At 43.4% G+C, this 14,959-nt stretch overlaps 1 protein-coding gene across 1 annotated transcript; it reads left to right on the top strand.

Annotated features, from left to right (window-relative positions):
• Positions 1–1,655: 1,655 nt before the first annotated feature.
• Positions 1,656–9,990, top strand: SMIM23 (small integral membrane protein 23). The gene is made up of 4 exons (XM_059416334.1): positions 1,656–1,745; positions 9,202–9,253; positions 9,450–9,517; positions 9,778–9,990. Exons 1-4 carry the CDS (start codon positions 1,656–1,658, stop codon positions 9,988–9,990), a joined length of 423 nt encoding a protein of 140 aa, XP_059272317.1.
• The last annotated feature ends 4,969 nt before the right edge of the window (positions 9,991–14,959 follow it).

Raw genomic sequence — 14,959 nt, forward strand, 5'->3', positions numbered from 1 at the left:
CTCTCTCTCTACCCCTTCCCCTATGCACATGCTTTCTCCCTCTCTCTCTCTCTTAAATAAATCTTTTAAAAAGGAAAAGAAAGAAAAGAAAATGGGCAGAAAACATGGGAGGAAATTTCACTGAAAAGGAGATAGAGATGGCAAGATAAGCTCATGAGAAAAGTTTGACATCATTAACTATCAGGAAAATGCAAAATAAAACCACAATGAGATATCACCATATGCTGACCAAAATGTCTAAAATAAAAAGTAATGAAAACTCCAAGTGCTGGCAAGGAGGAGGAGAAACTGTATTGCTCATACTTTGCTGATGGGAACGTGAAATGGTATAGCCATTTAAGAAAACGGTTTGACAGTTTCTTAACAAAACTATTATGCAACTACCATAAAACTCGGCAATTTCCATCTTGGACATCCCAGAGAAATGAAAACCTAGGTTCACACAAAAACTATACAAGAATATCTGTATCAGCTTTATTCACAAAAGCCAATAACCAGAAATAGCCCAGAGGACCTTCAGCCGGGGAACTGTTAAACAAACTGTGTACATACATGCCATGGGTTACAATGTGGCAATAAAGAGGGACAAACTCTACTCATACACTCAACAACCTGGATGAATCTCCGCAGAATTACGCTAAGTGGAAAAAAAAAATATCCAAAGTCTGTATACTATTTGTATAACATTTGTGAAAAGATCAAATTTTAGAAATGGAGAATAGATTCACCCTTGCCAGGAGTTAGGGACCGTGGAGAAGAGGGGACAGAAGGAGGGCAGGGCATTGGGTATCCAAGGGCGACACAAAAATCCTCTGGCTTGGGAATTCTTCTGTATCTTGACTATAGCGACGGATGCACAAACCTACACAAGTGACAAGTACTTAGAATTAAATACACATCCACGAATAAGGACAAGGGAAGCAGGAGCGATCGGAACAAGACTGATAGATTGCACCAGCGGCATATCCTGGTTGTAATACTGTATCACAGGGGACACAAGATGTTACCGCTGGGGAAAAGTAGGACTAAGTACACTGGATCTCCTGGATTATTTCTTACTACCGAATGTGTATTTACAACCATCTCAATAAAAATTTCAACTAAAAATTTTACTGTTTTATATTTTATTTTTTTAAAGATTTTATTTATTTATTTATTTGACACAGAGAGAGACAGCAAGAGAGGGAACACGAGCAGAGGAAGCTAGAGAGGGAGAAGCAGGTTTCCCGCCAAGCAGAGAGCCCGACGTGGGGCTCGATCCCAGGACCCTGGGATCAGGACCTGAGCTGAAGGCAGACGCTTAATGACTGAGCCACCCAGGCACCCTGCTTTGTATTTTATAACTTGCATTTTGCTAAATATTTGAAGCTATAGAAGTATAAAAGAGCAGAAAAATCATCATCCTGAGATATAATATTTTGATGCACTTTTTTTCAGGTCTTTGTTTCTTTTACATTTATATGAAACAAACAAGAAAAAAAACTGTGAGGGACTGGGATAAAAATCAGAGTGATGACAAGGTGGGGGCCTTGCTGTCTCCCACCTTCTATGACATCAGAACTCAGTGTTTGAGGTATGCCCAGGAAGGAGGAGTGTACCCGTCTGCCTGCCAGGTGGGGGTACCTTGTTCCACCCAGACAGCCTGATCTGAGGCCATGGTGATCCAACAGGTGGGCAGCAGGAGGCAAGTGGCAGCTGAGCTGTTTGAAAGGAGAAGGGGTAGTCGCTGTGAGGACAAGAAACAGGTGAGGCCAGACTCTATGTATGCTGCTGTCCTCCCATCAGGGCTCACTCGGCCACAGCAGACAGACCGTGAGGCCCTCAAAGTCACAAGAGGCCTTCAGTCGGACTCTGCCTGGAGCCCGAGCTGGTGGGACACAACATGAATGCTTCGGGGCTTCTTCCCCAAGGCCATTGCTGACTGACTCTCTTATTTCATCCCAGCAATCCCAGTAGAATGCATGCTGGGGCCGGGCTGGGGGGTGGGTGAGGGGGACCTGGATTGTTTGTTAAGTTTCCTACTACGGCCCTAGTGCCTATGATGGTGCTTGGTGTGTAATAGTGGCGAATGAATGAATGAACAAATAAACTGAAATAAATAGGATAGAGCTGAATTGTAGAGCCCCTGGAGTATCTGTTCTTAGGGCTCAGATTCAAACCGCATGCAGAATTTTGTCAGAATGGGAAATGTCATCACTTACAATGCACAGCCCAGTGCTTCCATCCCCTCGCTTTTACGACTTACAACATACCCAGGAGGCGCTATTAACAACCTAGTTCACAGATGGATACACCAAAGCTCAGAAAAACAAAAAGGTCACATAGCCAGGACCTACCAGGATTTGAAATCAGGTGCCTCTGATTCCAGAACGCCTAACAAGCTTACTCTGCACTCCACTGCCTCCCAGGTGCAGAAGGGAGGGAGCCATGTAGAGAAGGCTGGGGAGGTCACCTAGACCTTGCACACCGTGGAAAGAGATAGGACTTTATTCTGAGATTAGTAAGGGGCTATTGAGGGGTTTTAAGCAGAACGATGGATGACCGATCTCTATACATTTCCAAAAGATTTGTTCACTTGTTCATTTGATATACATGCCCCAATTCCTCCTTTGTGCTGGACCTCACAGCAAGATGGGGGCCTTGCGGGGTTTCCATCATGCTGCACCTTTTCCTAAAAAAGGAGTTCCATAAATACCAAACCCCAGGAAGGCTCTTTTGAGAAAAATCCCCAAAAAAGTTCTGTGGTTCAAGAAATGCCGATACTCGTGTACACACACACACACACACACACCCCGCTTGGAGATTTACATTGCTCATTCACATAACGAAGGCTCTGAGAAGTTCTGCAGCAAGGGTTTCACCTCACTTTGTTAACCACAGCATTTCCCAGATAAGTCGAATACAGTGTCCCTGCTTTTCTTTTTGAAAGACCTTTCAGCATATTTCAAAATCCATTTTACAGATGAAGCAGTTGAAGCTCAGAGAAAAGAAAATGATTTGGCTCAGGCCCCAGGACAGCACAAGGAGAAGAACTAAAAACCTAATCCTGTCCCTATTTTCCCCTTTGGCACCCCCCCCCCCCACACACGTATAAAACACAAACCCTGCAGCAAGTTTGCTAGGGAAGACATTATCCTGTAAAGGACACAGAAGAGGGGTTGTTAAAGAAATAGCATTCACCATGGAACACTTAACTGCTGTTATAAAGAACAAAACAGTTCTGTGAGTCTTATGTGAAAAGATTCCCAGAGAATATTGTAAAGAAAAAAAAAATAGTGCCCTAAACTTAAGTGTACAATACAAGGATCTTTACACCGGGTATACACATCTTGGCAGTCACTGTCCCCCACCACCCATGTCAAGCTTTGGAACATTCCCAGTGCCCCAGATGCCTCCTTCAGGCCCCTCCCAGCTCTTCTCTCCCACACAACCTTGATTCCTGAGCTTAGTCATCATAGATGAGTTTTGTACTTTCTTGAATTTCACGTGAACGGAATCAGCGTGTGCCTTTATGCCCAGCTTCATTTGCTCATCCGTGTATCTTGTAAGACTCCGCCAGACTGCTGCTTTGTAATTTATTTTTATTTTTAAAGTTAATGATATAATATATAGTATTATAGCTGCTAGTATCCATACAGAAAACCATCTGGGGGAGATGCAAATTAGGCAAATCTTGTATCTTCTTTGTGGGGCTAGCAGCTCTAAATCCCGCTTCACAAACTTAGGTAAGTAAGAAATGTATTATTTCAAGGCAAATTAAATCAGACTCAAACGGCATCTAGTGAGATGGGGAAAATTCAGCGTCAGTCAATACAGTGTGTGCCTTAATTCTTTGTCCACTTTCGCTCGCCCCTGACGCTGTCACTCTCCCTACTCACACTGTCTGTTGAAAATAGGCTTCTCTGAATTTGTTGTGCTAAGACCTGCTCAGACACACCGCCAAGAGTGGGGGCCAGGCCCCTCCCAGACTCAGACTGTCCTTCTCCCTTCTCCCACCTCTCTAAGAGACTCCGTTGTCCTCTCTTAATCCTGGAACATCCACCCAAATCTCCTAAATGACCTTGGACTGACCCAGGCACCAGTGAGCGACGTTGTCTCCAGGCAACTCCTTCCCTCCATCCTGCCTCAAAACGCTGCAGTCCTATTGGAGCAACCACAAAATTGATGACATAGATGAGGCGGCCACTCGGGTGAGGGCCACCAGACAGCACAAGAGTGCCATCCTGGAGGAGAAGAAGACTCGTGCTAGCCTCCACTCTTTCCTAGTGGCTGCTGCACTGAGAGGTAGAGGCCACGCAGGGCACCGCAGTCCTGCTAGGCTGCAGAGTGGAGGGGGCAGCTAAGGCACTGGACTCTGTAGGACGAGGTGCTGGAGAGAGCCGCACACCCAAGGGGCTCCCCAGGACTCCTTCCCAGAGGACTGGGATGTGCATGCAAAGGGCTGGATTAGCCACTCTCCCCAGAGTGGTGTCTCTGCGGTTGAGAGCAGAGCAGAGATCCTGGAAATCCAGCAGCAATGGAGGCAGCTGGAATGGCCGCTCAGCCAGAACAGAGGAACTCCTTAACACTCGGGCATCTGTTTGAGAGCACACATACACAGACATGTGCACACACATATACAGACAGGTATGTGTATATATGCATGCACACACACATATACATACATACATTTGGGGAAAAAAGGAAACCTTTAGAAGCAATGGCCAGGAGTGCCTGGGTGGCTCAGGTGGTTAAGTGTCCGTCTTTGGCTCAGTTCATGATCCCAGGAGCCTGGGATTGAGCCCCTCATCAGGCTCCCTGCTCAGCGGCAAATCTGCTTCTCCCGCTCCCTCAGCTCATGTTCTCCCTCTGTCAAAAAAAAAGAATTAAAAAAAAAAAAAAACTAAATAAAAAAGAGCAACTGTAGCATTGGCCAAAGTTTCCAAAGGAAATAAAAGAGAATTAAACTCAATGATAGAAAGAAGAAACAATAAAGATAAAATCAGAATTCATGAAATAGAAAATGAAAATAATAAATAAAATTTATAAACCTTTTCTTTGAAAAGATTCATTGATAAATTTTCAATGTTAATCAAATGAATTTGATGAAATTTAACAAATTGAATGAATTCAATGAAAAAATTGGTAAATTTTTCAGTCTAACTTTTTTAAAAAAGAGAACATAGATTACCAATATCGAGGATAAAAAGGAATGATCACAATACCTCCCATAGACATTAAAAGGATATGAAGATAATACAAGAAATGACTGGACACCAGTGCCCTTGCTTAGGTGAAATGAAGAAACTTCTTGGACAACACAATTTACACAAGTGACTCAAGAAGAAATAGAAAGTCCAAATGACTACAAGCCCAAAAGATTCCACCCGTAAATTCTATCAATCATGTGACAGAGAAAGGAAGAATACCAATCTCACACAAATTCCTTCATAAAAGAGAGGCAGAGGAAATGCACCCTGACTCAATTTTCAAAGGGCAACATAACCTTGACTCTAAAACTCCACAAACATACAGAAAAATATCTAGTGTCTCCATGAATGTAGCTGAAAAGAACAATCTCCACGAACAGTAGCAAATGAGCCCAGCCATACAGAGAAAAGGCAAATGCATCATGAACAAAGCCTCCCGAAGGAGCCCGGGTTCGTCAGGTATTCAAGTCAATCCACGCAACTGAGTGCAGACTCAGCCGAAAAAGGGCAGCACTCAGCCTCTCAGTGGAGACAGGAAGCCCGTTTCACGATTTCAGGGCTCATTCTTGGTAAAATTCTTGGAACGGCAGGAACAGAAGGCAGTGTCTTCAAGCTGAGAAAGGACAAGGACGAAGCTACAGTTGGCTCGACTCCAGCTGAGCACTCACACCCCGTGCCCCCAAGACACAGCGCAAGATGAGAACGTTCGCTTTCGCCACTTACTGGTATTTTACTAGCAATGCTAGTCAATATACTAGGGAGATTCTAGTCAATATACTAGGGAAAAGAAATAAAGAATAGAAAGGTTGAAGTAACACTTCTTCCCAGACAGCACAATTTTTTTATATACAAAATCCTAAACTGTATCGGATAAAAAAGGAAGAATTAGGTCACAAGACAAAATCAACTGTGTTTCTATAGTCCAGCAACAAAAAACTAGAAAATGAAAATTCAGAAACGATACTATTCATAATAGCATCAAAACCCATAAAATACTTCAGAAAGATGAGCATGGCCTCTACACTTGAAAATGATGAAACATTGCTAAAAATAACCGAAGACCATGAGAGACTATGGACTCTGAAAAACAATCTGAGGGTTTTGAAGGGGCGGGGGTTGGAAGGTTGTGGGAGCCAGGTGGTGGGTATTATGGAGGGCACGTATTGCATGGGGCACTGGGTGTATAAACAATGAATTCTGTTATGCTGAAAAGAAATTAATTTAAAAAAAGAAATAAAATAAAATAAAATAACCAAAGACAATGTAATGGAGAGATCGATCAAGATCACGATTACAAGGTACTATATTTTAGAGACATTCTCTCTCACCAAATTGAACCACAGTTTAAATGTAATACCAACAAAATCCCAACAGGTTTGGTTTTTCGTGTTTTGGGTTTTTTTTTTTTTATAGCAACTGAAAAGGTTGATATATACATATATATGTGGAGATGCAAAGGATCTAGGATAGTCAGAACAAATTTGAACAAATTTGTTAGGAACAAAGCTAAAAAAAATAAACTCACACTATCTGATTTCAAGTGTTACCGTGAAGCTGTATGGCCATCTAGCTAGTGTGGCATTGGCATATGATAGAGAAAGGAATGGGACAGTAGAGTGCCAGTGGAGCTATTACAGATCGAATTGTGACCTCCAAAATTCACATGTGGAAGACCCAACCCTCAATGTGACTGTATTTGGAAATAATTAAGGTTAAATGAGGCCATAAAGGGTGGGGCTCTACCCCAATAGCACTGATGTCCTTATAAGAAGAGATACACCAGGGATGCACAGAGAAAAGGCCATGTGAGGACACAGAGAAAAGTCAGCCATCCAGAAGCCAAGGAGAGAGGTTTCACCAGAAACCAACCCTGCCTCACACCTTGATCTTGGACTTCTGGTTTCCATAACTGTGAGAGAATTAACATCTTGGTTTAAGCTACCCAATCTGTGGTATTCTGTTACAGCAGCTTCAGAAAACTAATACAGATTTAGCAATGACATAAAGAGTGATATATACAGATAACTGAAACAGAATAGAACCCAGAAGCAGACCCATGTAAATATGTAAATATGTAAATATGGTGGACATATTTTTGACAGAGAGCAATGCAAATCAATGAAAAATTAGGCTTTTTAAATAAATAATTCTAGAACTAGACATTCATATGAGGAAAAGAATCTTGATCCCCTCTTTCATGCCATATACAAAAATTAATGCAAAATGGACCATCTACCTAAGTGGAAAATTAAAACAATAAAATGTCAGGAAGAAAACAGAGGAGAAGAATCTTCACAACCCTGAGTTAGACAGAAGTTTTTAGATTGCACTCAAAAGGCATAACCATAAAGGGAATATATTTGATGATCTGAACTGCATAAAAATTAAAATCTTTTCACTTCCAAACACCCTGGTAGGAAAATAAAGAGGCAAGCCACAGACCTGGAGAAAATAGTCACAGTGCAAACATCTGACAAAGAATGTATATCCAAAATATACAAAGAACTACTAAAACCTAATAAGGAGACAAATTGCCCAATAAAAAAATGAACAGTTTTTCACGGACATGCCCACAAAGAAAGATATATGAATTATGATCACTCAGCACATGGAAAGATGCTTAACATCTGCTATGGACTGAATGCTTAAAATGCCTAAATACATATGTTGAAATCCTAACTCCCAAAGTGATGGTATTGGGAGTTGGGGGTCTTCAGGAGATGATTCATGAGAATGGAACCCTAATGAGTTGGAGTAGTGCCCTGATTAAAAAAAATTTTTTTAATTAAATTAAATTTTTTTTTAAAAAGAGCCCAAAGATCTCTCTCTGCTCTCCACCACATAAAGACACAATGGAAATGGATGGAACCCAGAAGAGAGCCCTCTCCTGAACCTGACCATGCTGGCCTGCTGCGTCTGAACTTCCAGCCCCTGAACTGTTTCTGTTGTTTATAAGCCATTGGGTCTGTGGTACTTTGTTAGAGCAACATAAACAGACTAAGACAACATGATTAACCCCTGGGGAAGTGCATGGAAAAACTAGATCACGATACCGCTACACAACCAACAGAACGCCTAGAATGAAGAAGATTGCCAGCAGGGATGTGGAGCAACCAGCCTTCTCGGGTTGCTGGTAGAAATGTAATTTGGTTCAATCCCCTGAAAACCAGTTTGGTGGCTTCTTATCAAATTAAACTTACACCTGCCATATGACCCAGGACTTGCATTTCTGGGGGCTAACCCAAGCAGAATGAGAACGTATGTCCTCCCAAACTGTTGTATCTGGGTGTTTATAGCCGTTTTATTCATGATCATCTGAAACTAGAAACAGCCAAAAGTCCATCAATACATACAGAGATAATTTGTGCCATATTCCTACACTATATTAGTCATCAATAACACTGAATATACAAATATGGAGACATCTCAGAAGCATTATGTTGAGCGAAAGTAGCTAACCACAAAAGACCATGAAGTCCCATTTAGGAATTTATAGACCAGGCAAAACTACCCCATAGTGAGAATAGTGGATCTTTCTGGTGGGTGAGGGTAAGGAGGGAACGGACAGTAAAAGGGCATAAGGGAACTTTCTGGGATGCTGGAAATGTCCTTTCTCTTGACTGGGATGGTAGCCCACAGGTGTAGACCTGTCAAAACTCATCAAACTGTACATTTAAAATGTGTGCGTTTTATTGTCTGTGAATTATACCACAATAAAGTTGATTCCGTTTAAAGATCATTTAGAGCAAAAATGTGAAAGCGAGGCGGGGTATGAGAACGGAAGTGGGGCTTCTCAGCAGGGAGAAGAGAGGGGAAACACCAGCGGAATGTCACTGGGCTGCTTGTTACCTGCTTCTGCAAGGTTTGGGGGTTTTGTAGTAAGCATGCATAATGTAGATAACTGGGAAAAAAAGTTAAGCTCTAAAAATGATCTTACAGCACTGCTTTGTGAGGGTAGTAGTGATGCCTCCCTGCCCATGAGTCACCTCTTTCCTCCTCTTCTTGCCACCAGACACTGTTGGCGTTGCTGATCTTGGTGCTGTACATGGGCACAGGAATATCAGGTGAGCGTCTGGAAGCTGAGAAAGGAGGAGCTGAATCCACCCGGAGTCAGGAGGGTTATCCTGGAGATGGCTGCCCGCCAACGGGGCCTCCAAAGCTTACTTTCTCCCCTCTTCACCCACTGGGATGACCAACCATGTTGATCTCAACGACTGCTCATTTGCCCTTGTTAAGAGGTGATGTTTGTGCCTGTTTCAGGAAGAAGTTGGGAGATATCAGAAAGGATCAGAGAATGTAACTATCCCCAGAATCCTGTGGCTTCCCAGGTAAAATATTCAAAAAAGGTGCTGAGGGGATGTCAAGTTTGGCTGAGGAAATCTGGGAAGGCTTCCTAGAGGTGTCATGGGCAAGCTGGATCTTAAAGGATGTGTAGGAGTTGGCCAGGCGGAGAAGGTGGGGAGGGGCACTGCAGAGAGAAGGAACAGCATATGCAAAGGCCCAAAAAACTTTTTGAAACTAGTGGCGGGGGGGGGGGGGGGGCCTAAGTGAAAAAGTTCAAGATGCGACTTTGCTGTCTGCCTTTCAGGGACTTGAATACCAGACCAATGAATCCGCAGAAGAGCCAATAAAGGTCATCAGGACCTGGCTGAAGGAAAATTTGCACGTTTTCTTGGAGAAGCTAGAGAAAGAGGTGCGAGAGCTGGAGCAGCTGGTCTGGGACCTGGAGGAGTGGTTAGATGCTCTTCTGGGAGAAGGGCACCTGGAGGATCCCTGCACCAACTTCAAAAATCACCTGTGAGGGCCCCAGGCTGGAACCCGGGGAAGACGTCAAGGGGAAGCAGGAGGTGGGTGAGGGGAGGGTTGCCAAGGGCTCCTCTAAAAAGAGCTGAGCTGTGACACTTGAATGTCATAACAAGCAAGAAAATAAAATAGTTGGGTCACTGAGAATGTTGCTGACACCACTGCTGGGTCGTGAACCCTGTCAGGAGGACCCCAGGGCTCTGTCGAGATAGCCTCCTGCGCACCAGGACTCTGGCTCACTGGGACCCAGCCAGCCTCAGAGTCAGGACCCTCACCCACTAACCTGAGATATAGTGCAAATTCCTTAACCTCTCAGGCACAAAACTGCCTCATTAGCAAAAATCAGTGAGGGCAGTTTGCCTCGCAGCATTCCAGTAAGGAGCTGACAGGAATATGCAGAGTGTGTCTAGCGTATTGTAGGTGTCTGATACACAGAGCTTCCTTCCTTCCTTTCCTTTTCTTCCCTCCCTGGAACTTAGCAAGAGGACGCTGGTTCTGGAGGGTATAGACATTAAGCAGCAACTCAACTCTCAGACATAGTTGCTAGCAGTATAAATTGCCAAAACCTCTGTGGAGGGCAGCTGATGATAGCAACCGAATTCACAAATGCATTTACCATTCCACCTGGCAATCTGCTTCAGGGATTTAGCTCATATGAAAAAATATATATGTTTTATCATGTATATAACATGTATATAAACTAATAGATAAAATATAAATATAAAATATTTAATATTGATAAATAGAATTATATAATATTTATATAAAATATTTAAAATATACTTACATAATATATTAACATTATATCTAATTCATCATATATATGAAATACATACTTATATCACGTATCTACACATGCATGTGAAATTACATGTATGTAATGTTACTCTCCTAGCTTCATATGTAATAGCAAAACACAGGACGAGGAGGGCCCAGGTTCAGTTAGTAGAGGTGCACCCAAAAAGTGGATACCCTGTAGCTGATAGAGAAGAGTCCACAGGAAAGGCTGTTAAACGAGAGAAATCAAGGCCTAAGAAGAGCACAGGGACAAGAACCTGTATTTTGTTGTTGACGGATGATGATGATGTCACTGAATGTGCAAGAAAACTCTAGAAGGATACAAAATGGGGGAAGGAGAATTGGGGGAGTTGAGAATGGGCAAATGTATGACCAGGATGAAAGGGAAACTTTTCACACTCTTTTATTTTCAGACTATATGATTGTTTTGCCTATTCAAATCTTTCTAAAAGAAAATTACTTATCATTTTTGATTGCAGGAATACAGTGTATACATGCAAAATAAGAATATCGCTGTGATAAAATTATGAACGACTTAGTTTTTTTAAACAGTGCCAAGAGAAAACCCTCTCTTTGGATTAATTTATTTTGATTAAATGATGATAATTCTTATCTAGGATTTCCCCTTTTCCCCTTGACTTCCAGGAAGTTCAGCGTTTAGTTGACCATGGTGGAAATTACATCAGCCTTACTTTTTTTTGGTCTATTCGTCCTTTTCTAGGATTTTTTGTTTTCTATTTTAATGGAGTTATTGTATACGTGCCAATCATTAGAACCACCTCAAATCTTTGGAGAGTCACGAGGAGTCCAATTCAAATCATCTCATAGAAAATCTGACTGGCGGGGGAGTGACACAGAAATTCTGCTTGCTGGAAGGAATTATTCAGTTGCCATTTGAGAAGGAAAGAGTCTTTGCAAGTTACGGTCACAGTTTTGCCACTTTGAATATGTGTCGCGGGGTGGGGACCATAATCTGTTTTTCTGGACTGCAGTTTTCTAGCAAGCATTCTGTAGGAAGATCAGATAAAGATATTTCTTTGCATTTATTTTTACTATTACTATAAAGGCTGTAGTAACATACCCCAAATCATGTACATGTGCTGTGCTGGTACTTAGACTGTTCCTGGGCAGAATTTTGACAGGTTTAGCCTACACACGCTTCAGCCTCTAACCCCCATCTAAGTTGCAATTATATTGCACCTGTAATATTTACCTGTGTGTATTTATGTTTACATATTCAATTATATATTTATATGTTTTCTTTTATATATATGATATAGTTGTAAATATTTTTTATAAAACATACATGTATATGAAATTTGGAGATGTGTGATTAAAAGAAAATGGAGCCTAGATCCTTGAGGATTGAAACCACCCCTGTGGTTATTAGCAGAGCCTCTGAGCAGAGGAGTCCCACCCTGAAAGCTCTCAGGCATCACCCCCACACACCTGCACACAGGGCCTGATAGAAACAGCCCGTGCTGGCGTGGGGCTGCAGCCCACTGATGGTGGTCACTTTCGGGATGTTGCATGTGAGCCCGGAAGAACAGCAAGCCACCAAGGGCGGCTCATGCAATGAGGGTTTATTGTGGCGCAAGACAGGAGCCGGAATTTCATGGAAATCAAGAGGATACCTGGAATCCTGGAGACTGGAATAGGAAGGTAGTTAAGAACCCAAGGTGTCCACCAAGGTGCTCCAGGAGCTCCCTGACGAGAATCTGGGAGATTACCTCTAGCTTTCCACCTTTGCCTTGACTTGGCTACTCCCTGGGTCTCTGCTTCTCTTTGTGTGTCTGCCCCATCTCTTCCTGCTTCCAGTGGCTTCCTTGACCACACCCCGCATCAAGCATACAGCTCAGCACTTCTGCTTGTGATTCCTCCTAACCCTGATTTGCTCCTGGTCCCACAAGGCCTCTCCCTGTCTCATAACCTTCCAAACTTCCAATGACCATATAATTCTGTCTGCATTTCCCAGATCAAGCTCCAGGGGAGTGGTTGGGATGTGATTAATTCATCTTATTGGCTGGAGCCTCCTGTCCTGAGCCAGATTGTGCCATGCAGCCTTTAGACTGGATGACCTTGGGGGAACCACCTCCCCTCAACCCTGGGCTCCAATCAACTGTGACAGGACGGAGAGGGGAGGATCAAGTATTCCAAAAGGGAGTTGCCTCATATGAGAAACAGTCTGGGACCCTCGCTGATGGGCAGCTCTGGACCATGTATAACGACCTCACACTTCCCAAGGTCATCAGAAATGTGGCAGAGAGAGCAATGGCCACCCTTGTACTGTGGAGCCCCAAGAGTCAGTGTCAGGGAAGCAGAATGGTGTGAGACAAATATTCAAAGACAGAATATAATTTCTGAGAATGAGGTAGGGTGGGCTTGACCACCAGAGTCACCAGAGTCAACCAGAGTCAACACAGGTGAGTGGGTCAGCCTAATCTGGGAATATGTCATTCCTTCCCCAGTTCCTGCCTATGAAAAAGACAAATGACACACTTAAAAAGATTATGGGGGCACCTGGGTGGCTCAGTGGGTTAAAGCCTCTGCCTTCGGCTCGGGTCATGATCCCAGGGTCCTGGGATCCATCCCCGCATCGGGCTCTCTGCTCCACAGGGAGCCTGCTTCCTCCTCTCTATGCCTGCCTCTCTGCCAACTTGTGATCTCTGTGTGTCAAACAAATAAATAAAATCTTAAAAAAAAAAAAAAAAAAAGAGGGGCGCCTGGGTGGCTCAGTGTGTTAAGCTGCTGCCTTCGGCTCCGGTCATGATCTCAGGGTCCTGGGATCGAGTCCCGCATCGGGCTCTCTGCTCAGCAGGGAGCCTGCTTCCCTTCCTCTCTCTCTGCCTGCCTCTCTGCCTACTTGTGATCTCTCTCTGTTAAATAAATAAATAAAAATCTTTTAAAAAAAAAAAAAAGAATATTATGAGGGTGTCTGTGTGGCTCAGGCAGTTAAATGTCCCACTCTTGATTTTGGCTCAGGTCATGAATAATCTCAGGGTCTTGGGATTGAGCTCAGCATCAGGCTTCACACTCAGGGTGGGGTCTGCTCCAGATTCTCTCTCTTCTCCCTCTGTCCCTCCTGCTGCGTTCTCTCTCTCTCTCTCTCTCTCTCAGATAAATAAATAGAGTGTGACTACATTTAATGACTTTAATGACATTTGAATGAGTTAGACAAAATGTTGCCCAGTAGATCTATTAAAGGGTCTAGTTTCATATTATAGAGTGGACTTCCCTTTGGGAGAGAAAATGTCTTTTACTTGAGAAGACAACTATTTCCAGCTCCTTCCATTCAATCAAGAATAACAATGCCAGGGCGCCTGGGTGGCTCAGTGGGTTAAAGCCTCTGCCTTCAGCTCAGGTCATGATCTCAGGGTCCTGGGATCGAGGCCCGCATCGGGCTCTCTGCTCAGCAAGGAGTCCGCTTCTCACTCTCTCTGCCTGCCTCTCTGCCTACTTGTGATCTTTCTCTCTCTATTTCAAATAAACAAATAAAATCTTTAAAAAAAAAAAAAAAAAGAATAACAATGCCAGCAGAGCAGGATTTTCCTGCCCTCCATCCCAGTCCCCAACCCAACCCTCTTCTAACAACAACCAGTTCCACCTGATTCTGGTCTTGCGAGCCCAGGCTTCTCAGCCACCGAAGACTACTTTAAATAGAAAAGAGAGTGGTGCCTGGCTAACTAAGTTGTTTAAGCGTCTGCCTTCAGCTCAGGTCATGATCCCCGGGGTTCCAAGATCGGGCCCCGCATCAGGCTCCCTGCTTGGCTAGGAGTCTTCTTCTCCCTCTCCCTCTGCCCTACCCCCTGCCCCAGCTCATACCCACTCTCTCTCTCTTTCTCTCTCAGATAAACAAATAAATTTTAAAAATAGAAAAGAGAAATTGAATTTAAAAATCAGGAGTCGGGGCACCTGGGTGGCTCAGTGGGTTAAGCCTCTGCCTTCGGCTCGGGTCATGATCTCAGGGTCCTGGGATCGAGTCCCACATTTAGGCTCTCTGCTCGGCAGGGAGCCTGCTTCCTCCTCTCTCTCACTCTCTCTCTCTGCCTGCCTCTCTGCCTACTTGTGATCTCTCTGTCAAATAAATAAATAAAATATTGGGAAAAAAAATCAGGAGTCAAAATTTTAAAAAAAGAAAGACTGGGCTATGCATATGCCAGCCACTGGTG

This window comes from Mustela nigripes, chromosome 12 (assembly GCF_022355385.1).
Source record: "Mustela nigripes isolate SB6536 chromosome 12, MUSNIG.SB6536, whole genome shotgun sequence".
Lineage (NCBI taxonomy): Eukaryota > Metazoa > Chordata > Mammalia > Carnivora > Mustelidae > Mustela > Mustela nigripes.

Excerpts from the sequence above, each read along its gene's own strand:
- SMIM23 (XM_059416334.1), top strand. The coding sequence starts at position 1,656 with ATGGTGATCCAACAGGTGGGCAGCAGGAGGCAAGTGGCAGCTGAGCTG. Across the intron at positions 1,746-9,201 it reads GCTGTGAGGACAAGAAACAG|ACACTGTTGGCGTTGCTGAT; the intron begins GTGAGGCCAGAC and ends TCTTGCCACCAG. Across the intron at positions 9,254-9,449 it reads CATGGGCACAGGAATATCAG|GAAGAAGTTGGGAGATATCA; the intron begins GTGAGCGTCTGG and ends TGCCTGTTTCAG.